At 51.9% G+C, this 22,012-nt stretch overlaps 11 protein-coding genes across 11 annotated transcripts; 6 read left to right on the top strand and 5 right to left on the bottom strand.

Moving 5' to 3' along the window:
* Positions 1-1,365: 1,365 nt before the first annotated feature.
* Positions 1,366-2,516, top strand: BROUX77_002384 (uncharacterized protein; the record flags this gene model as incomplete). The annotated part of the gene is made up of 2 exons (XM_073746918.1): positions 1,366-1,699; positions 1,762-2,516. 2 exons carry the CDS (start codon positions 1,366-1,368, stop codon positions 2,514-2,516), a joined length of 1,089 nt encoding a protein of 362 aa, XP_073607466.1.
* Positions 2,517-2,949: 433 nt separating this feature from the next.
* BROUX77_002383 (uncharacterized protein) lies at positions 2,950-3,889 on the top strand (the record flags this gene model as incomplete). Its single annotated transcript, XM_073746917.1, has 3 exons — positions 2,950-3,006; positions 3,256-3,758; positions 3,865-3,889. 3 exons carry the CDS (start codon positions 2,950-2,952, stop codon positions 3,887-3,889), a joined length of 585 nt encoding a protein of 194 aa, XP_073607465.1.
* Positions 3,890-4,222: 333 nt separating this feature from the next.
* Positions 4,223-4,747, bottom strand: BROUX77_002382 (uncharacterized protein; the record flags this gene model as incomplete). Its single annotated transcript, XM_073746916.1, has 1 exon — positions 4,223-4,747. One exon carries the CDS (start codon positions 4,745-4,747, stop codon positions 4,223-4,225), a length of 525 nt encoding a protein of 174 aa, XP_073607464.1.
* Positions 4,748-5,031: 284 nt separating this feature from the next.
* On the bottom strand, positions 5,032-5,936 carry BROUX77_002381 (uncharacterized protein; the record flags this gene model as incomplete). The annotated part of the gene is made up of 2 exons (XM_073746915.1): positions 5,032-5,822; positions 5,885-5,936. 2 exons carry the CDS (start codon positions 5,934-5,936, stop codon positions 5,032-5,034), a joined length of 843 nt encoding a protein of 280 aa, XP_073607463.1.
* A 683-nt stretch (positions 5,937-6,619) lies between these two features.
* Positions 6,620-7,347, top strand: BROUX77_002380 (uncharacterized protein; the record flags this gene model as incomplete). The annotated part of the gene is made up of 2 exons (XM_073746914.1): positions 6,620-6,932; positions 7,043-7,347. 2 exons carry the CDS (start codon positions 6,620-6,622, stop codon positions 7,345-7,347), a joined length of 618 nt encoding a protein of 205 aa, XP_073607462.1.
* A 2,361-nt stretch (positions 7,348-9,708) lies between these two features.
* On the bottom strand, positions 9,709-11,254 carry BROUX77_002379 (uncharacterized protein; the record flags this gene model as incomplete). Its single annotated transcript, XM_073746913.1, has 3 exons — positions 9,709-9,790; positions 9,900-11,081; positions 11,157-11,254. The coding sequence occupies 3 exons, from the start codon at positions 11,252-11,254 to the stop codon at positions 9,709-9,711; spliced, it is 1,362 nt and encodes a 453-aa protein (XP_073607461.1).
* A 1,540-nt stretch (positions 11,255-12,794) lies between these two features.
* BROUX77_002378 (uncharacterized protein) lies at positions 12,795-14,498 on the top strand (the record flags this gene model as incomplete). The annotated part of the gene is made up of 2 exons (XM_073746912.1): positions 12,795-14,214; positions 14,347-14,498. 2 exons carry the CDS (start codon positions 12,795-12,797, stop codon positions 14,496-14,498), a joined length of 1,572 nt encoding a protein of 523 aa, XP_073607460.1.
* A 2,080-nt stretch (positions 14,499-16,578) lies between these two features.
* BROUX77_002377 (uncharacterized protein) lies at positions 16,579-17,223 on the top strand (the record flags this gene model as incomplete). Its single annotated transcript, XM_073746910.1, has 3 exons — positions 16,579-16,612; positions 16,702-17,009; positions 17,077-17,223. 3 exons carry the CDS (start codon positions 16,579-16,581, stop codon positions 17,221-17,223), a joined length of 489 nt encoding a protein of 162 aa, XP_073607459.1.
* Positions 17,224-17,971: 748 nt separating this feature from the next.
* On the bottom strand, positions 17,972-18,803 carry BROUX77_002376 (uncharacterized protein; the record flags this gene model as incomplete). Its single annotated transcript, XM_073746909.1, has 2 exons — positions 17,972-18,363; positions 18,509-18,803. 2 exons carry the CDS (start codon positions 18,801-18,803, stop codon positions 17,972-17,974), a joined length of 687 nt encoding a protein of 228 aa, XP_073607458.1.
* A 799-nt stretch (positions 18,804-19,602) lies between these two features.
* BROUX77_002375 (uncharacterized protein) lies at positions 19,603-20,386 on the bottom strand (the record flags this gene model as incomplete). Its single annotated transcript, XM_073746908.1, has 4 exons — positions 19,603-19,657; positions 19,736-19,913; positions 20,159-20,184; positions 20,328-20,386. 4 exons carry the CDS (start codon positions 20,384-20,386, stop codon positions 19,603-19,605), a joined length of 318 nt encoding a protein of 105 aa, XP_073607457.1.
* Positions 20,387-20,921: 535 nt separating this feature from the next.
* BROUX77_002374 (uncharacterized protein) lies at positions 20,922-21,869 on the top strand (the record flags this gene model as incomplete). The annotated part of the gene is made up of 2 exons (XM_073746907.1): positions 20,922-21,242; positions 21,360-21,869. The coding sequence occupies 2 exons, from the start codon at positions 20,922-20,924 to the stop codon at positions 21,867-21,869; spliced, it is 831 nt and encodes a 276-aa protein (XP_073607456.1).
* Between the last annotated feature and the right edge of the window lie 143 nt (positions 21,870-22,012).

Genomic DNA, 22,012 nt, shown 5'->3' with positions numbered 1-22,012 from the left:
CGCCTAGTTTCCAGCCCGTGGGTTTATCAACGAACCATGCCTCTAAACACAGGGTTAGCATGCTCCAGATTACCAAGACCAATGGCGATTGAATCTTACTGATTGTTCTCGCGCCGCCCGGATGGAAGACCGAGTGTAACTTTTTTTCTAGTGAGTCAAAAAATGAACCCAACCTTCATGTAGACCAAAACTTACAAGAAAACCATCCACGCCATGGTAAAGGCGGCGAGGGGCATCGTCAGTTTCTACGTCATGGTGTCAGGCTTAGATACACAATCCATGGTACATCAAATGGCACAAAGAGAGGGGTAGAAGGACGCACCTTGGGGTCGATTTTGGTCATGGTGATGTTGTTATTGGCATGTGAAGGGAGCCAGCGCGGTTCTTCTGAGGCAAAGAGAAAAAAAAACTCTCTTTCTTTGCCTCTGTATCGGGCAGTTTAGACACTGCCCAAGCTTTTTCGTGCATCTGGTGGTCTTAATGGAAAGTGAGCTGATCAGCGGGAAAAAAAGAAGCAGTCAATGGCAGCTGGCGGCAGCTGTGAGAGCAACAAGGCTTTGGGGTAGCGTAATTAGTCATCCCAGTTCGTGGGAATGAACGGCAGGATCAACAACCCAATTCGGCAGGACGAGCAGTTGGGAAACTGCTGAGGAACGTCCATCACTGTTGTGTGTTTGTGTGTGTTCGTCTTTCTGCTTTGCGTGAATTGGTGCTCCACGTGCTGGCTTTTTAGTCCCGTACAGTGCAGCCTAGGCCAGGACACACTGAGTGAGCCCAGGCCTCCCAGCACACTCCAGCACACTTGGTATTACAAACAATCGCTGCTCGCTGGTGGTTGCCCTGTGAGCTTGCAGGCTGTGATTGCTGTGATTGGCTGGCTCAAGTAGTAGAGAGACAAGCCAACCTCCAAATCAGCATGTGCATCTAGACTTTTGCTACTCTTTGCATGCGGCCAAAGCTGCCTTTGAATCTGTTGAGTCCATTGAGCCCATTGAGCCTTCCAGCAGGCCGTCCTGTTTCTGCCTTCTCCTCATTTTCCTTTTCTTCGTCACTCGCACTGCCGCCTTTGCCTTTTGCATGCAAATGCAACAATTTCACTTAGTATCCCTGTCGCTTGTTTTTCTTTGATGCTGTAAATAGGCTCGGGCGCAAAAAACAGAAGCCCCAGTCGCATTCTCGTTGTTTCTGCCGTCACCCTCACAACATCGCACACTCGCGCTCTCCTGCTCCTCCATTTATCTTTTTCTTTTTAATTTGCCCTTTTGCCCACCACTACACCACCCCTCAATCGCGCATCCATACTCTCACCTTCATCCTTGCCGCCTTTTTAATACTCCCCTCACCATCTTCTTTGCTGTCTTCGCGATGCCCGTTGAACTTCGCAAGCGCAAGGCCCCAACTGTGCCTGCGCCGCCGCCGCCTGCGAAAAGAGCGTCGCGCGCAAAGAAGGAGGCACCTCCTGCTGTAGAGCCCGTTAAACGCGCGTTGCCCCGGAACGGCGCCACCATCAAGAGCGCCCCGAAGCCCACTGCCTCGGCCGCTAAAGCCGCTGCTTCGGTTGGTGATATCATATCCCTGGCAGACTTTGGCGGAGAGGTTCAGACTCAAGATGACGAGACAGTTACCCTCAAGTCTCTCTTGACTCAAAGCAAAACTGGCGTGGTTTTGTTTACCTACCCCAGAGCTTCCACTCCTGGCTGTATGTTTTCAGCTCTAACAAATCTTCACAAGAAACTCTTACTAACATGAACCCCAATGCAGGCACTAGACAGGCTTGCCTTTTCCGTGACAACTACACCGTGCTCTCAAATGCTGGTCTTGGTGTCTACGGCCTTTCGTCTGACTCTCCCAAAGCCAACACCACTTTCAAAACAAAACAGAAGCTCCCATACCGTCTTCTTTGTGATCCTAGCTTCAGCTTGATTGGTGCCATTGGCTTAAAGAAGAACCCCAAGGGAACTGTGCGCGGTGTTTTCCTTGTTGACAAGAATGGAAAGGTCCTGATCGCCCAGCCCGGTGGCCCTGCCGACACGCTGGATGTCGTTGTCAAGCTCATTGAAGAAGGCGGCCTGGGTAGTGAGACTCTTGAAGAAAACCTTGAGCCTGAGCTTGTCAATGATGAGAAAGCCAATGGTCACGAAAACGGCAAAGAAGACGGAGACGATGAGACTGATGAGAAGCAGACTGATAGCGCCGAAGACAAGTCTGAGGACAAGACCAAGGACAGGACCGAGGACAAGGTCGAAGACAAGCTCGAGGAGGAGCCCCAGGCGGAGATCAAGACCGACGAGGTTAAGGATGTTAAAGATACGGCCAGCAAGCCCGAAGCGGCTGCTACAGACAAGGACAACTCGGGAGAGGAATCCAAGGAGGCTGAGGGCAAGCCTGAAGAGAAGACCGATGATAAGCCCGAGGCAAACACTGATGAGCTCGTTGCTGAAAAGGACGAGACTACGGCCGCCGTCGAAGATGTCAAGACAACTACGGAATCTACAGCAGCGAAAGCTGAAGAGTAGTACACGGCTTCACTTGTACAATCACTACATACTGGAACTAAAGGGTTGGGTCGGCATTTTCGAGATGGATAGGTTGGATCAAGCGTATTCTCATGGCTATTAAGTAGCCCACAAAAACAAAAAAGACAAAATACATAACCTATTATTCCTACATTCAGCGTGGTTGGCGGTGGTATCAAGTTGAGCAAGTCCATGGTTGTGCAGTGCATGAAGACTTGTGGCCCAAATTCAGAGCCGGGTAAATGCTGGAAAATCAGAGCTCAGCAACGCCAGCCAACGAGCGTTTGGCCATTTCGGAATCGAGCATAACAGGCTCGGAAAGCTTCGCGGGAATACTTTGGACCCTTTACTCAAGATTTACTGGCTGAAGCCGTTGCTATTTGAGTTTTGTTTGCTTTTCTCCTTACTTTCTCTGCCGCGAAAATCAGACAACATGTCTTCCAAGGCCGTGGCCAAGACCGTTGTTGGCGGCGTCGTGGACATTTCCAAGGTGCGTCATCTCGGCCTCCGCTCTTTTTGAACCGTCAACCTTACTCCCGCTCCCCACTGCCGCGCTTTACGGAACCCTTCTGCACTAGGAAATGTCCGGGGAAAGTCACCATAAGACGCTTCTCGGGGATTTCTCCGTTGCTGCAATTGTCCTGGGGGAGTGCAATACGACCGACGACGAGCCAACGCCCACATCCAGACGCCCACGTGCTAACTCCCCGCGCCCGCTTTGGGTCATCCGCAAGAGCAGAAATACACAGTCCAATCTACGGGCCTATGGGAGAAGCTCCGCCGCTTTCTAGCAATCGACCCGAACCGCTCGAACGGTGTGCCTCTGAACCCGCTCAACCGCCTGCCGGCCCCGGGCTCGATTGATCCGCAGGCGTACCGTGACCCCGTGACCTTCCCGGCCGGCGACATTGCGGGCAACCCGTACTGGAAGCGCGACCACCGCCGCAACTACCCACGCACCAGCGTCTTTAGCCAGCCGCATATCGTCAGCCTGCTGACGGTCGGCAGCGCTGCGGCGCCCAAGACTGAGCTGGTTGGCGAGGCGGGCGAAAAGGCTCTGGTTGCTGCGGCCGAGCAGGCGCAGGGAGGCGTCGCGGCCTTCCTCAAGGATAACTCGGATGTGGCGGCCAAGGATGTCTTTGTCAATGGGCTGCCGCCGACGCCGAGCGGCCACAACCTGCGGGCTGATGGCCAGTGGGATACCTACAAGTTCAAGATTGGCGAGAACTCTTACCCCGAGCAGTAAGTTCTGCAAGATTTATTTTTGCATTTGCGGCTTTTTTGCAGGTGCTGGGAAGTACTTGATCATGTGTGATAGCGTACTAACATGTGCTTCCTTGTGTTATAGCTACCAAGTCCGCTCTTTCCAGTAGACGGCATACAGACAGACAGCCAACAGTTATTTTTGAAAGATACAGAGAAGCCAGGCCACGTACATAGAACGGTGCACTAGCCGAGAGCGATGTTAATTGTTACTTTGTTTTGTCGAAAAGAAAACCCTCCCATTTGATGGAAAATTTGACGTTCTATGTCTAGACTCGTGAAACACAGACATGACTAAGCTCTCATATTGCTCCTATTCAACGCCAGGACTCCATATTATCCAACATCCCATATAACCAAAACCCAAAAACACCAGAAGCCAGACACTTGCTTGTCATTGGGCCGTGTTTTATCCGCAAATGCATCCGTGCTTGACTCGCCCTTCACGAACTGGGCGCCGTAGACTCCCGCGGCCTGCTCGTAACGCCCATCGTGCGGTCGATAATCTTGGCCTTGCCCTGAGCCCGCTTCAATCGGTCATCAAAGTCGTTGACCGCCTCATCGCTGTTATCCGTCGACAACGTCTCGGGCTCCATCAGATCGTACAGTGCAACGACATTCTTCTCCAGCCGGGCGTTGGGGGGCAAGGCCGGGAGAACCGAGGCCTGAGTATCGGCACTGGTGTCTTCTACCGGGAGTGCCCCGTTAGCTTTGGCACTGGATGGAGGAGAAGCCTCGTGCTTGGCCGCCGCTGAGGTCGCATCGGGACCGCTGGCCAGCCGTGTCCCTAGCATGACGGCTTTGCTAAAGAGCCGGCCGCTCTCAAAGAACTTGTCGAAGCCCTTGGCCATCCCAAAGGTGCGGCCCTCGATTTTGCCGGCTGTAATGCCGTCGGCATAGCCTTCTTTGTAGGCATTGTTGTAGATTTCATCTTCAAGGTTGAAGGTGTCTCCGAAGAGATCGTCCATGATGTACAGAAGGTGGGAGCAGGAGTCGCAAAAGTGTCTGTATGTATGAGTGTCACTGGGTGGAAAGAAGATAGATCAAAGAGGCTATACACAGTCAAACAAGATTATTAACGCCATTGGCTAGACATTTTCTCAGAAGCATTTGCATGTGGAGTCTATGTATTGTAGTGCTACCAGCTAGTTTACATTGAGTTCAGAATTATCAATGCCCCACTTTAACCTCACAATTTGAGTGGAGTCGGCAGAGGCCTGTTCCACATTCCTTCCAAACGACTCGGACTTGGCTATATTATGAAGCCGCCATTCGCACTGACGACTTGACCGGTACACCACGCCGCATCGGGCGTGCACAGCATGCCGACTATTCCGGCAATCTCAGACGTGTAGGCAGGGCGACCACCCGCGGTCTTTGCATATTCCAGGACGGGTTCTGGGTCGACGCCAGGGCGCACCTGCATCAACGGGGAGGCCTGGATGAACGGGCGAATCATGTCCTTGAATTCGTCCGTGTTGCTCTCGTACATGGGGCCCTCGACAGGGCCCGGGTTGACGGCATTAACGGTGCAGCGTTCTGAGAGCTCGCGTGCCCACGTGCGCGTCATGGCCTCGACAGCCGCTTTAGACCCGCCGTACACACTCTGCCCAATAAAGCCACTCGCACTGCTGACCGACGACAGACTGACAATGCGCCCGCTGCGGTCGTGCGGTAGGTACGGCAGCGCCGCCTGCACGAGAAGCAGCGGGCCTTGAACGTTGACGGCATAGGTGGCGGTGAAGTCGGCAGGCTTGATGTCCTCGATCCGGTCGTTGCGCGCTACGCCGGCGTTATTGACGAGAATGTCAATCTGGAACTGACCGTCGGGCTTGCCGAGGAGCGTTTTGGCTGTGGCTATTAGCTGCGCTGGGCCTGATGGCTCGCCAATATCTGCTTGTGCAATTACTGCCTGGATCGAGTGTTTTTGGGCCAGCGAGTCGGCGTGGGCTTGGGCACCGGCCTGTGAGCTAGCAGAGGTGTAGCCGAGGACGACGTTGGCGCCCTTGGCGGCGAGGTTATCGGCAATGGCGGCTCCGATGCCTATAGATGGGGGGCAGTTAGAAAAGCGGGAGGTCAGGAATGAGTAGGGATAGATTACAGACCTCTTGAGCCTCCAGTAATGATGGCAAGCTTTCCTGCGAGGATACGCGACATGGTGGTGATGAGTTTTAGTGGAGGTCAGGTGTACTCTTCTGTATAAGGGTGATGGGTTGGCAGGTTAAGAACAAGAGAGCTGACGCAGCCTTTATACTCACGCCTAGGAAAGCGTCTGCGGAACATCAATCATCGCGTCTCGTCGTTGTTGTACCGCAACGGTAGTCGTAGTTCCGCACCAATGGGAACCAAGTTTCATGGGTTAGCTAGATTGCAGGCGAACCTTTTACAAGCGCCGGCTATGAAACCAAACAGCAACTAAAAGCATCACATGATTGATGCGAGTTGGTTCTCTTCAGATAGCGTATCTTGTGCAACTCTCTTACAATGGCATCAGCTCAAATCAAGTATCATTCAATAGCTCCAGACTTCCAGTTGATGTAAGGTCAGTTCCGTATAGCTCGTAAGTGTAGGGCTGTCGCCAGGGTTGCCATTTTAGGGTTTGTTCCAACCGAATCTGCCCTAGAAGCTCACCCCACCACGATGGGGCTTCACGAGTCCCCGCCAGAACTCATAGAAATCTAGCGTAGCCTCATTCACGCCAGCCACCTATCAACAATTGACCAACTGTGCCTCACAGCAGACGCGCAAAACCCTCGGCCAAACACCCCGCGAACGTCCTCTATCCCGCTTGAATCTCGACCCCCCTCCTCCTCGAAAAAAACAACCCCCACACACACACAATGGATATTCGTGTGCTCCACGTATCGGACGTGCCGCTGATTCAGCACGCCAACGTCGAGAACCTCCCGGAAAACTACTTCCTCAAGTACCATCTGTACCACGCTCTATCATGGCCGCAGTTGAGCTTCGTCGCCGTCGACATGTCACGCCCCAAGAAGACGCCCTACGACTACCCCAAGATTGTCGGATACGTGCTAGCCAAGATGGAGGAGGAGCCTACGGATGGTGTTAAACACGGCCACATCACCAGCTTGTCGGTGATGCGCACGCATCGCCGACTGGGAATTGCCGAGAAGTTGATGCGCCAGAGCCGTAAGTCGCGACACGCCCATTGCCGCTATACCGGCGCACACACCAGCAAGAAGTACGAGAAACCTAGCTAACAAGTTATCCGATATCTTTTTGAACTCTCCAACTCACAGAACAAGCAATGGTCGAAACCTTTGGCGCGCAGTACGTCTCGTTGCACGTGCGTATATCCAACAAGGCTGCTATCCACCTGTACCGCGAGACCCTCGGATTCAAGACCGACAAGATCGAGGCCAAATACTACGCCGACGGCGAGGACGCTTTCAGCATGCGCCTCGACCTGTCCACGATCCGGGAAAAGATTGAGCAGGACGAAGAGGCTGAGGCGCTCGACGAGGGCGAGCCGGTCGGCGATGTGGCCAGTGCCGAAACAGCGGCTGCTGTCGCGGCTGAAGCAGATACGAAGCGCAAGGCTTAGGCTGGGCTAGCCCGCTGTATACGCGAGCGCATTTGTGGAAATGAATGAGACCCGAGTAAAGACCTGTCGGCTGATAGAGCCCCAAGAAGAAATCAAAAGAGGGAGCGGAGACGCTGGAAGACCGGGAAAGAGACAGAAGGCTGCGGTACTTGTGAAATGCGCCCGTGGAGCGGCTTGTGGCTAGACTTGGAGCGCACATAGCTGGTTTTAACGGAAGCTATAAAAGACGAAAGAGTTTATTGCGATACTACCAACTGGAGTTGCCACATTATTGAAATCTACGGATATATTTTCTATGGTTATGTCGGCAATGGTGAACACACACCATTTTTTTCAGATGTCAACTATAGCTTTTACCACTGGCATATTCTATGCTCCAAGGGCGATACCAAGCAGGGAGGGTTTCCTTTCGAGTTATGAAAAAAAGCATAGCAGGGCGAATAAAACACCCACCAGAACTGGGGGCAGGATTTGACGCCAATACTGCTGCTGCAACATGTGCAAAGCGTACCTGTGGTGACAGAAGATTCTGGATGCATCAGCCCCACGGATACATGATAAGCGACACAATCAAGTCATTACTGACAGCATGGCTTGTGTCATCAGTGACTGTGCACAACGAGACTAAGGCATGGATTATGTCCACATCAGTGGGTTGGTTGTATGATGGAATCGTTGACATTGCTGGCCAATGGTTCAGTGATATTGAGCAGAAGATGAAACATATTTAATATGCATGTGGCATGCACATTGAAAGCTCTAATGTTAAGTTAGAACACATTGCAGGAAATGTGGTTGTAGCAGGGAAGAAATTGGCGGTTCCCTGGGTACCTGTTTAGTAGAACAAACACCACAGAAGATTATCACTGAAAATCAAGGTCAGATTTGCACGCACACATCATTAGGCCATCTTCATGTTGGAAGAGAGCAATGGGCCAATAGATTCATGTCCCCGCGACAATAAACATTCGAAGTAACCGCGAGGTCATTCTTCAACAAGCCGTGACCATATGTAGGAGGTGCTTCGTGAAAAAGGATAATAATTTCATAGCTTTCTCTTCTTTTCTCCACTCAAGCAACTCTTGGCCATGAATGTCAAGTCACTTTTCAATCACAGCCTCCCAGAGAACCACGCGATACCGAAAACCACATGGCTATGACTGAAACCATTCCACTTGAGATTCGAAAATAACATGCTATACGAAGGGACTGCTGCTTCTACATAGCCTTTTTTTTGCGGCGAGCTGTTTCACCTGATCAGAAGAGCTTTCGATGTGAGGAATTGGTGTGAGGTAGGGCCAAGTTTCTGCGGTATTCACATAATACAGATAGCGACGCCGCGTTTCTAAATATGCGAATCTTGCCAGCAACTTCAGTATTTGCTTAGTACGTGTATGATTTGGTTGTTCTTTTGTAAACGTGATAATTAGCTAAAGTATTTTTGCGTGATTCAGATAGCATGCACAGTTTGTTTCATCGCCACACTACTTCTGTGATATCTCAACAAAGAAAGTAGTAGTCAAACACTAGTGTCTCACCGAGAATAGCATAGCTTTGTCAGTAAGCGGCTCTAACCTCTATCAATTGGTGCATCACCGGCGAAGATTCAATCAGTCTGTAGTTAAAGCTGAATGAAGTAATGACATGTCGTCAGGTAGAGATGAGTACCAAGCTTTGTGTAACCGCTCAAGTATGAGGGCTTTTTTCCCTTGTGCTCTATGAAATACACACTACCGATGTATATCCGAAAGAGCAGATGTTAGAGCAAGACGCTGCAGATGTCCCCGCAAAAAGGTATAGCTTCTAGTAATAGATGCCTAATCTGGAAGCTTTGTATCCGGACTAACACGGCTTGTGAGATAAACACCTGACGATATTTTGGTTAGTGACATCTCGTTTAGTTTTCTTTTCTAGAAAGCTGATATTTTTCCAAGCAGGTCCTTCTCTTTTCAAGAACATGGTGAAGCTGGAAAATGGAAAAGCCCTATCCCCTAGCCATGAAGCTGGCCTCTATTGTGACTACCCTGGACTTTTCCCAGTCCGTCGTTGAGATATCTTGTGTTCTCAGCCCCTTCTAAAGCTCAAGTAACGTATTGATAGTGACGCACTTTGTGCTTTTACTTTAGTTAATAACTCTATTTTCCTAATACTTTGGATAGTTATGTCCAAGGCGAAAATTAACATACATAATGGTACGCACTTTCCTCAGCGTATCCCAAGTTTTCCTGTGCCTACATGCAAAGGCTCCCCCTCTTCCTGCATTTTTGTCTATGGGTCAAATCCATTCGTGGGAGTTGGATTCTGACCGTTGGCGTATCTTACGGCGCCATTGTTTTTTTTAGTATGTGCAAGTTGTTCTGTTTACCACTGGTGGAACTCGACATCCTCGGCCTTGTAATGTTCCATGATGAGACTGGACAAGTGGTTCTGGCAGTGCGTGCCCCTAAAAAAAGGAGTTAGAATGGTGGACATTTTAAGTGAATTCCCCTCAGTAGAAATCAATAACCCTGCAAGAAAAGACGGAAAAGGGAAAGTGGAAAGCAAGAACTTACAAGTTGCTGATGTACATGTCTACCAGCTCTGCGGGAACCACCTCGGTGAGTGGCTGGCGAACAATGATGTTATCACAAACAAGAGAGCCATCTTCAAATGCGACAGTCGCAGTGGGGTCAGCCCACTCGACCAGCGAGTCCTCGTCAAAGGGACTGTCGGGGCTGAGTTGGTAGATGCCACCCAGGACAACTACTGGCCGGCCATGGTACTTGGCGGAGTGTGCGACGGCGCCTGCTCCGGCATCCAGAATCACGTTTCCGTTGGCAAGAATAGAGCGAGCGCCCAGTACTACACGCGTTACCAGCGACATGTAGGTGCTCATTCCCGACGCCATCACGTTGATGACTGTCACGCCGGTCTTGGAAAGCTCACGGCGGAAGCTCTCGTACGCGACACGCTCCTTGTCTTTACAGCCTATGCTGACAGCGCGTGATTCGTAGCCTCTAGGACCCGCCTTGCACGCAATCAATACTGTGAATTTGCGCTTTGAAGCAGCCTTGACAATAAAGCGGCTGACAATGCTAGACGGCTCGTGTACCAGTACGTAGTCACCCGGGCGAATCTGGGCCTCGGCAAATCCAGCAACTTGCTCAGCTACCTGATCAATCTCATCCTTCATCTCCTCAATAGCATTCATGATCTCGGAGCGCAAAGAGTCTGCACGAGCAGCTTTACTCGGGCCATGCGGGGTTGATGTCCCTGAAGTCTTTGTGGGACTAGCAAAGGCGGTACCCGCGGGGGAGGCAGAAAGGATGTTGAATAGCGACTTGGGTGTGCTGAAAGAACTGATAGTGGACAAGGTAGGTTGGCGGGTTAGGCGTGGAGGCGCAATGCTGCGTAGGGTCTCATCAATTGACAGGGAGTATGGTTGTTTTGAGGAAACGGCCGTAGCAGCGTTATGCTGGGTGTTTTCGTAGACTTCGGAGGCGGTATCACTGAAGGCATCGTTGTCATGTTCTTCGTTGGCTTCGTCATGGATAACGCTAAGAACTCGGCGGACAATGTTGACGATGGCGAGTTCTTTGGGGAGGGCGTCGGCTAGACGCCTGCCCACTTGGCACACCTGGGCCATCAGTTGTTCCTCATCGGACCATTTTGAGTATTTGACAACCTGGAAGAGAAGGTGAGCGGTGGCGACCGCACAGTCCTTGGGACCGGTGATCTGTCGGCGCTTGAGAAGACTAGAAACAAACGAGGCCCGATGGAGAAGCGGTTAGTGGTGAGGGCAAGCTCCATGGAGGGGCAGAGAGACTCACGACACCAGGTACTCGATGCTAGCCTCCAGAGGTCGCGAGTTGACAAAGCGGATAAATTTGCTGAGATCGGGCATGAAGCCTGAAGAATTGTTGGACATTTTGTGAATGATGGAGAAGGCCGATCGGGATGTCGTGAGGGGTGTTGGTGTACAGGGGAGAAAAAAAAGCCGGGATCGTGAGAGCTTCGGTGCGAGAAGGAGGGGTGTGCGAGCTCTGCGCAGACTTTTGGCGGCTTTACGGCGAAAGAAATTCGAGGGGATTAATCGCTAGTCGGAACTGGCAATTATGGGCAGGTTCTTAGAGGTGGTCGGCGAAAAGGATCGAGAGCAAAATGCAGTTGGTGTTGGCGGGAGAACAAAACTGCAGTGTTACATATTGTGTGAAATAGAAGGTGAGTCAGTCCCTGGTCGCTAAGTGAAAATGGGTAACCAGCACAAATGCGTCACAAAGGGAGAGAAACAAGGAGCACAAGTTGTGGGTTATAATCTAGGGTTACGTATTTCTGGATCTCAATTGTATTAGTGACTAAGCAACAACAGGCTCTACTGACATATGCAGGACACGACGGGAACACGCCAAAGCAAGACTTGTATAAGAAACTCCAAGACTCCAAGACAGTTGCTTGCATGCAGCAGGCATATAATTCAGGGCATCTTAGGGTTAAAGGTCAAGAGTCGCTATTGACCGCAGTATAGATTTATAGAGGAGTGCCGCACTACATCTGCTTGGCCGTTATTTTTGGACAGGTTTGCTTTGAGGCCCCAGAAGGCCCGCGGCGACACCTGGACTGGGCCCATTCTCCGTTGCCCAGACCGAATCCAACAACCCCAACAACTACACGGCTCCATGGCGAAAGTCACGAGACTGTGGCTGCGGCTGCGATGCACCATAACAAGAAGAATATTTCGTGATAGTGGAAATGGACTCGTGGTTACTGCGAGCAGGCCACTGCCGCTGCTGCGGAGCCTGAAATCGAAAGACATGTTCAGGAATGTGGCCGGTTGCTTTGGGCGGCAGAGAAGCACTGTTGAGGGTCTGGCCGCCATGTCGTGCATGTTGAGCCCAGTTGAGGGTTGAGCCAGTTCCTGCAGCCAACACTTGAGTTGAGGAAACGAGTCTTGGAATTAGGGTTGCTGGCTGCTGGCTGCCGAGACTCACGTACTACATTGTGACTTGACTGTTGGATCCAATTTCTCGACACTCGTTTGACAATCATTGATTTAGCTTCCTTTTTATTTCTTTGCCTGGACAGCCAGCATCGCCGGGTTCATCACTTAGCGGTCGCCTCTCCTCCTTTTCCATGGTGTCTTGCTTTCTTCGGCCCCGACGTCATAATCCGGATGCACCAGCCCGACTTCGTGTCTCTGCTGCTCGTCCTCTCGCCCTCGCACCTAGTCTCCTTCTCTAAACCTACATAGCAAAAGCAAGCCGACAGCCCACCACCACAACCGCGGCCAGATTGAATTCCCATCCTTGGCTTCGACCTTTGTAGCCTGGCCCTCCCACCCTTGGTCTCTCCTCCTGACCTATTACGGCGGATCCTTTTTTAGCGCACCTAAGCTCTCTCATTCGCACCACCGCGCCCTCTTTGTCTGCCCCCCTCCTCCGTATTGTATCTGTACCCATGGCTACGCAAATATGAACTCTCTCAATATCATATCGTCTCGCGTATCGCCGCAGAACTCACCAGCCCCATCGCGTACGAACTCGTTTGGCTCTCTTGGCCTCATGCGCTCCATCGAAGGCCACCATGGTCGCAACTCTTTAGAAGACACCCCCGAGTCCGATCCGAGCATTGACGCCAAGTTGCAACCCATACCACTCGACAACCCCGAATCTATCTCAAATCTGGCGCATGCCTCCAATCCGTTGACCCAGCCCGATCCCCCGTTCGATCCGTCAGCCAAGTCTACCCCGACATCTACGCCTCCGCTCACGCCCACACCGGCTACCGCCACCGCTGCGACTTCAACCTCGTGGTTGGCCATACCACAGCGCATTGCATCCTGCGTGATTGGGTCTTTGCGCTGGGTCTTGTCCGCACTGGCGGCTCCCGGCTTGTATCTGTTAGCCTTTTTCTACGACAAGAACGGCCGTTTCCGGCCATTACTACCGCTTCAGACCTTGTTCGATTCCATAGGGCTGAACTTCCTATCGCCAGCCTCTAAACCAAAGACAGGTGAAAAGCCACACAGGCCACGGGCCGCAAGCACACGGAGCCGAAAAAAGCAGGCTTCAATGTCGTCATCCGTGTCGCCAGCTCGCTCCAGCATAAGCAAACGCAAACCCAGCATGAGCATGTCCTCCGACTCCGATACCCCATCAACTAGACGCTCGTCCGCCTCTTCCCGGCCGCGTGGAGCATCGCAAGACGGCACGAATACCCGCTCTATTCGCATAAAGCCTAGTGATGAAGCGCTTAAAGAGCGCCGTCATAGAAAGACGGCCTCCTCGTTTTCTCGCACCAAGGGCGATGGTCTATCCACCGATATCTCCGCGCAAATAAAGTCCCCTACCTCACAAGCCAGTGCTATAACCAAGTACCCCCGAGCTCCCGCGCCCCCTAGGCCGCTAATTCCTCGTCGCCAACCCTCATATCTCAACCTCGAAGGGCCACCAGCAGAGCACCAGAAAACCCTCATCCTTGATCTCGACGAAACGCTGATCCACAGCATGTCCAAAGGCAACCGACTTGGGTCTGGGCACATGGTTGAAGTCCGCCTAAATACCGCTTTTGTGGGCATGGGCGGGCAAATGGCTGTTGGCCCTCAACATCCCATTCTCTACTATGTGCACAAGCGGCCACACTGTGACGACTTTTTGCGACGGATTAGCAAGTGGTACAGGCTAGTTGTATTTACGGCGTCAGTCCAAGAGTATGCTGATCCGGTCATTGATTGGCTGGAGACGGAGCGCAAATACTTTGCTGCCCGCTTCTATCGCCAACATTGCACGTTCCGGCAGAATGCCTTTATCAAAGACCTGAGTGCTGTTGAGCCCGATCTCAGCAAGGTCATGATTCTGGACAACAGCCCGCTGAGCTACATGTTTCATCAAGGTAGGTCGGCCTTTTATTCTTTCCTTATTCTCTCTTTGTAGCCTTCTCTGTTGATGGGATGGGCCTCTATATCCGAGTGACATTTCCAGACCAGCGCAGGGGAAGAAGGACCTCTCTAACTTTCCAAAACAGACAACGCGATTCCCATCCAGGGGTGGATCAACGATCCCACCGACAATGATCTTTTACATCTTGTGCCCTTGCTCGAGGGACTGCAGTACGTTTCTGATGTGAGGGCGTTGCTAGCTCTGCGAGGCGGCGAAGATGGACAGCACATGGCCTGAAGCCGGAAGAAAGCTGGCATGGCGTCTTCCTTGATGAATGACGAGGGCAATGCAGGTAAAGTATGGTATGGTATGAATGAGTACAAAGTGCACCCAAGGCTGTATAAAGTTGGTTGCTTCTACATATGTATTTCCTAGACAATGGATCCGCCGAGAGGCTTGGGCACTTGTTATTGTGTTTGGTGCCCCTGTTTAATATAAATGTTTGTCTTTTTGGTTCTTACAAAGATAGAAGAAGCATCCCTTCTCTTCCCTTTCTCTTTCGGCGGCTTAGATTGCTTATCTGAGGCAAACCGACTCATGAATTCTGGTCTGTGTGTTGACGGGATTAATTGTGACGAGCAGTACAGAGTTGTTGATTCTGGAAATCAATACGGACACCTCTATCCATATGGAGGGAATTGTGCTCGTATACCTGAACATGCATCGCTTCATCCTTCTTGCGCCATTGATGCGTTCCTAAATATCTCTTTCTTCAACTAACTAACTAGTGCACTTTGTATTCATGCAGGCGGGATCATAGTTAATAGGGTACAAGAGCCATTGGCTCTACTCCAACTCTGTATATCCCTAGCTAGCTTGTAGAGCAGCTCTGAAGGTCTTGGATCGTTGCCCAATGTCTCACTCACACGCCGGAAATGCAGACTTGGCGGTGGTGTTGTTGCGAGGTTACCGAGCTCGGAAGCAAGCTTTGCAGGACCAAAACCAATTGCAAGTGAGGAAGCATCGACAAGCCCATAGTGAATACTACTCATACTTGCATGCTTGAGTGACAATAGGCGGTATGGAAGTGAAACATACCCAAGCGGTTTCTATAAAATAAGCTCGCAGCAACTTGGATGCTTTTGCTTGTACAACGGCTCCCTTGGAGTCTTCTTCTGGCCCTGGCATGTCCCCATAGAGCAACTCATCCACCGATTTATTCTTCCTGCCGACCGACCGCTGCCACGTTGACAATAAATTGTCATTGGCCATGGGTTCCGCGAGTTTGGCTGTGCGTATTGCAATAGCAGGAGGCCCTTTGAAAACCCAGCTCTTCTCACCTTGCCACAATAACATGTAAGCCCAGTTGGAGCCAAAAGCAAGGCACGGCATATTGCCAAATCCGGACTGACTAGACTATCATCTGATAGAGCTGTAAACTGGCACAGCCAGGTAGCCAATGGTGCAATGGACAGGCCGGGCTGGAGCTGCACTGTATTCCAAGTACCGTGCATGTTGGTTGTGTTGGGCGCTCTGCTCTGCTGGGCGGCGGTCTGTCGCTTCTACAAGCTGCTGTAGGAGTCTCCCTTCAAGAGGTGAGCCAGGGTACCCGGTTTGCTCATGACTCAGTCACAGGCCACGAAGAATTCAATTGCTATTCCAAAGCATGCCGGGATAGAGCTGCTTGCGTTTTACGTAGTTGTACATGCTGGTGGGTGCGCTGGATGACAACACTGCGCACTAACAGGCCGATATAGCAATTTGTATGCACACGTGTTAGTGCTAGTTGGTGACTTACACGGCGGCGAAATGCACGCCTCCCACAGCAGCAGGGACGACACTCTATCGAAAGGGAAGCCGACTCACCAGGACAATAGCAGCGTTCGGCCAACGCAGGGAGGTCCTTTGGGAATGCAGCATGCCTCGCGCCGCAATTGTCTGTGGTCTGTATTTCCGCGGCCTTGGACGCACAGCGTGTGAAGGCTTTGTAAACGAGGCTTCAAGCCTTTAATAAGCTCCAGCCAAGCTAGGGGCGCTCCTTCCGCTTTCAGAGAGGCGACGAACCTCCCTCGCCTGGACGAGCAGTTGCGCAGAACGCGGGATGTCGAGAGGCCGAGACCAGTGATTGGCTAGGCTGCTGAGCTTAGCTACGAGCCATGGTAGCTTCCCTCTTTGCTATGTGCCATGTATTTGTCTGCCCGCCTCCGCCGGTCAGCTCGCACATAAAAGCCGATGGCCCATCACGCCAGCGTCTATTTGATCTCACTTCTCTTTCGTCGTCATCCTCATCAACTTCCATCGCCTGCAAACCCAAAACACTTCGACATCACCACTCCAGTACTTCTATTCCACCACAGCACCTCAATACACCGTCAAAATGGTTACCAACGCTTTCGTCCCCAACCTCAACTGTACGTCCAGCCACAACTCCGCTGTTGTTTTTTGCGGTGGCAACACTTGCCAATCGTCAACTGTGTACTTACCATGATATTTTCCGCAGCCGGCTTCCCCAAGGTAAAGCCCTCGGCTATCCTGCTGGGTACCGTCTTTAACCATGCCACTGAGTTGGCCGTTCTGTCCCCCATTTTTGGCGAGACCTACAAGCGCGCAAAGGTGTCCAACACCAAGGAGGAGTTCATCAAGTCCAAGGAGGCTTCCGGTGCTGCCCTTGTGTACGGAAGCTCTTTGGTTGGCTCCGCTCTGCAGTCATACGGTGTTGGTGCTCTGATCAACGCCACTGGCACTCTGAGCTACACTGGAGCTGCCTACCTCGGCGGTCTGGTCTTCCTTGCTACCTCTGCCCCTGGTGTAAGTGTCTGAAGCTAAGCTCATATCGCCCATCTTGCCTTTGATAGTACTAACTCAATATTTGCAGTACATCTCTCAGCTCTTTGCCGAGCGCCGCCCTCTAGACACTGTTGGTGTTAGCGTCGCTGCTAAGCTGGTCGAGTCTCTTGGTCTATCCCTCCTGCTAACCTGGTGGGGCACCCGCGGTGACCCCCTCGACAACTTCCTGCAGTAAATGCTTGTAAACGATACGTGGTCGAGTAAGCGCCGTATTCCAATTATTAGTAATGTGTAGGAGAGACATGTCAACGAGGCACAAGTAGTACATGCCGTGAACTAGCGGTCCTCTGAATAATAAACAATAACAAGCACAAAAACATTCTCGTCATCGAATCCGTGATATACATAGCACCTGATCCAAGATTGAGTTGCAGTAGTAGTTGAATTTGACAAAAACTATCGCCTGTATGTGCCCCAATGCCTTAACATGAATATCAAATTCCCAATAACGCCTTATCCGGGGTTGGCGAGTTACCGGATCGAATCCCGCAAGACACTAACATGAGCATCCTCTGCGCAAGTCTCAAACCACTCCAAAACGGAAGGTCGACAACTAGACACAGTAGAGAGGGGAGACAGAGCCTGACCATCGCACGCACGCAAGCAAACAGGGGAAAAGAAACGAGAATTCAACCAGCACCCAGAGAAAAAAACAAGACAGCAAAAAAAGCAAGTAACGTAGAAACCCCCGGAAGCAGAGCAGAGTGTGTGCATGTTGTTATGTCTGGCCTTCGTCTTCCTTCCCCCCCCCCCCCCCGTTTTGGAGTAGGAGTCTCTCATATGAAAACCCAGGTTGCTCAATACTAGAGAAGAGGAAAACAAGACAAAGGAGTGAGAAAGAGATTGCGTAGAGAGGATGGAGAGAGTGAGCGGGCAAAAGGCCTCGTTTTAATTTTATTTTCCTGTTTCCTCCCTCTCTCTCTCTACCAGAACGTCTGCTTGGCCAACTCCTTCTGGATCAGCTTGACGAGGCTCTGGTATACCTCAGCATAGTCCTCGGAATCATCCTCATCCTTGTCCTTGGACTCGACAGCCTTCTTGCCAGCCGGGCGCGACTCCATGAGCATGACGACGGACGTGGGGCGCTTAGTCTTGGCGGCAGCGCCCAGCTCGGCGCGCGACGTGACAAAGATGAAGGGAACGTTGTGGTCCTCGCACAGCACGGGAATGTGCGAGATGACGTCCATGGGCGAGATGTCGGCCGCAATCACCACGATGCCAGCGAAGCCAGTGTTGGTGGGCGACGCCAGCGCCGACTTGCGGAGCGTCTTGACGACTTCCTTGACACCGCGCTTCAGGGTGTTGTTGCGAGCGGCTGAAGGAGGGAAAAGAGCATTAGCGGATCTGTATTTTGATGGGAGATTGGGGGAGAGGAAGAAAAAGTCGTCGCCGTCGCTGTGTCTCGGTTGTGGTGGCTGAGGCAGGCTTAGGAGATGACAGAGTGGTTAACAGAAACTTACCTTTGCGCGTGGCCTTGAGCACCTTTTTCATGGCCTTGTCATCGGCCAGAGGGACGGCAAACGGCACCAGCGAGGCCTTGGCGACGACGGGCTTCTCAGCCTCCATCTCGACATCCTCGGCGGCAGCAGGAGCGGCAGCGGGAGTCTCGACAGTGAGGTGCTCCTCAATGTGCTCCTCCAGCTTGGCCTTCTTGTCCTTCTTGTCCTTCTTCTCCTTCTTGACGAGCTTGTGCACACCCTCGGTCTCGGACCGCTTCTTGTCCTTCTTCTCCTTCTTGGGCTTTTCGGAGGCCATTGTGGCTAGAGTTGTGTGTGTGAGAGAGAGAGAGAGAGTTTGCGGCGGGAAAAAGGGTGAGAGACGGGATCAAGAAGTGGCCGTTTGTGTATGCGCGAGGATCCGATCGAGATCGAGATGCGAAGCGGGTTTTGGATGAGAAAGATGTGAATCGTGATGTGTTTGTCGCGAAGCAAGAAAAGAAAATCAATGGAATTAAAAAAAAACGACGACGTGCCAAAAAAAAAGTTTTGACTTCTGCGAAACTTTTTTTAGCTGTTATCAGAGAATCGCGCCAATCGCTCAGATAGGCTCTTGAAAGTGGGGCGCAGAGTCTTTTTCGGATCATCCATGTTCCGAATACAATTACGGTGTCATTGATAGGCACACACTGTCTTATCACACTGTGTGGGGGTTTCAACGTCTTTTTCTCAATGGCTGAGTAAGCCTCGATGCTGACCGATTCTAGCGTGGTAATTAGCGGAAAGCAAAACTACGGGCCAAGGGCATCCGGCAACCGGGCTCCGAGTCTAGCTATGACAGCAATAGGCCCTAACTGACCTGACAATATTGAGCGCCAGTTTAAGGCCAGACATCTACGAGACCGCGACTACAAAAGAAGATATATCCCGCACAGATACAAGCACTTCAGTCGTTCATTTAAGTGTTAAACAGGAGAAGGTGCGTGGGCGTTGATACTGGCGTAGTCTATTATCGGGCGCTTACAAGCCAGGTATAAAAAGTGATATACAGTGATGTTTTCAAAATGGCTCTTGGGGCTTGGGTGAGCCTATTGGCTTGCTACAAAAGGTGCATCCGTTTACTCTGAGTCACTGAACTCGGCACGGCCGGCCTTGGAGTTCAGGTAGTGGTTGCTGAACAAACGTTAGCAATTATGCCAGAAGAATATGCCTTGCGGATTGCGAGCAAGAGAGCTAGTGGAAATATCGTACCGGTGGATAGCCCACTGCATGGTGTAGTAACCGACAACCATGGGGGGAGCCCAGTACAGAACCTGGGACGAGAAGCGTCTCCAGACGTTGAAGATGGCATCGTGCATGGCACCGGCCAGAGGGTTCTGGCGGTTAGGGGCAACACCGTAAGTGACAATGCCCTTCTGTCTCATGTTGTCTACAATGGATCGCGGTTAGTTTCGTCGTTGACAGAGAGTCGATTCTGCGCCTAGTCGCAATGGTATGTATACGCGTGACCCTAGGCAGCTGCTAGAGAAAACCTGGCCGGCCACAGAGACTCTTAGGATGCGAGTTCGCCCAGCCAAATCGGCTTCTCAATAGTAAACAAGCCATTGGTGCGTCAGGCCAGCCGCTTGTGATCTCAGGGTTCGTCGAGTTGCGCGAAGAGCGGGTGATACATACTGATGTGACCCCACCAACCGAGGAAGCTATAATCAGAATGTTAGTACATGGTGATCCCGGAAACTCTGCCTTTCAATGGCTGGTAGTCGCTCTGGCATCCATGCCGCCGACGCAGCCGGAGTAGCTGGCGGCCACTATCTCAGCCGGACGAGAGTGGAAAAAAACATACTGAGAATTGGTGCCAAGCTTGATGTTGGCACCACCCAGACGGGCCTGCGTAGGCTGCATTTTGACGGTTGTAGAAGAGGGTAGGGTCTAAAGACTGAGAGAACAGACGAAGAGGCAAAAGCCGTGTGGGTTGTCGACAAAGAATTGAAGGTTGTCAAAAAGGACTCTTCAGATGCTCGCAGTTCACGATTCGGAGAGAAATCAGCCCTCTGCTAATTGGGCGACGCAAAACGTGATTCCCGGCCCAGATTCGTGGCCCAATTAGGACTAGCGCATGCTTAGTCAGCCACCAGCATTCAGAGCCTTGAGAGAAGTGGGTCGTACGCCAAAGAGAAGCATTCTAGGTAGACGATGAGAGCTACAGCCGCAAAAAAAGCTGACGACGACCTGCCTCACTGTCACCACCACCGAGAGCTCTTTCGTTTTGCGCTTTTTGTGTCCAGTTTATTCTTCTTTTCGATTCTTGATACCCGAGGGAATCACTGCAAGTCCGAGCCTCCGACCACGTCACTCACCCACCACCGGCTCGACCTAACCCCACACGACCTCACCACCACCACCACCACCACCATACATCTCCACGAGCGCATAAGCCATGGCCAACATCCTGAACTTTGCTTACCGCATGGCGGTGCCTGCTGCTATTGGCGTTGCTGCTATCCAGTCGTCTATCTACGATGTTAAGGGTGGATCTCGCGCCGTCATCTTCGACCGTCTGTCCGGTGTCAAGGAAGACGTCATGAACGAGGGCACTCACTTCCTACTGCCCTGGGTCCAGAAGAGCGTCATCTTCGACGTGCGGACAAAGCCCCGCAACATTGCTACCACCACCGGCTCCAAGGATCTGCAGATGGTCAGCTTGACGCTCAGAGTGTTGCACCGGCCCGAGGTCAAGGCTCTGCCCAAGATCTACCAGGTAAGCTCGCAACTAGCATCCAAGTTATCCAATAGCAGTGATTTTTGGTCATCTACATCTTAATATCTTGCCAAGTGCTGCTGAAGCTTCCCATACTAACCTTGTTGTCTCATCTAGAACCTCGGTCTCGACTACGACGAGCGTGTTCTACCCTCCATTGGCAACGAAGTCCTGAAGAGCATCGTCGCTCAGTTCGACGCCGCCGAGCTCATCACCCAGCGTGAGCAGGTCAGCCAGCGCATCCGCGACGACCTCACGCGCCGCGCTGCCGAGTTCCACATTGCGCTGGAAGACGTCAGCATTACGCACATGACCTTTGGTCAGGAATTCACAAAGGCCGTCGAGCAGAAGCAGATTGCTCAGCAGGACGCCGAGCGTGCGCGCTTCATTGTCGAAAAGGCCGAGCAGGAGCGCCAGGCCAACGTCATCCGTGCCGAGGGTGAGGCCGAGTCGGCAGACACCATCAGCAAGGCCATTGCCCGCTCCGGCGACGGCCTTGTCCAGATCAGAAGAATCGAGGCAAGCAAAGAAATTGCCCAGACCCTGGCCCAGAACCCCAATGTCTCGTACCTGCCTACTGGTGGCAAGCAGGGCGGCCAGTTTCTGTTGAATGTTGGCAAGGCGTAAAGTGAGCACTGCGCAAGTCGGTGATCAGGTCTCGAGGGAAGGAAAGGCGGGGGCAAGAGAAGCTTAAGGCGGATTGGGATATCCGTTTGTTTGTACCATCAGGAATACTACATCCCACACACACCCAGAATATGACGAGAGAC

Source organism: Berkeleyomyces rouxiae (assembly GCF_048999995.1).
Source record: "Berkeleyomyces rouxiae strain 22BRR77 chromosome Unknown BrBRR77_ptg000002l, whole genome shotgun sequence".
Taxonomy (NCBI): Eukaryota; Fungi; Ascomycota; class Sordariomycetes; order Microascales; family Ceratocystidaceae; genus Berkeleyomyces; species Berkeleyomyces rouxiae.
The sequence above is the reverse complement of the archived record's forward strand: the minus strand, read 5'-3'. Positions and strand labels throughout refer to the sequence as shown.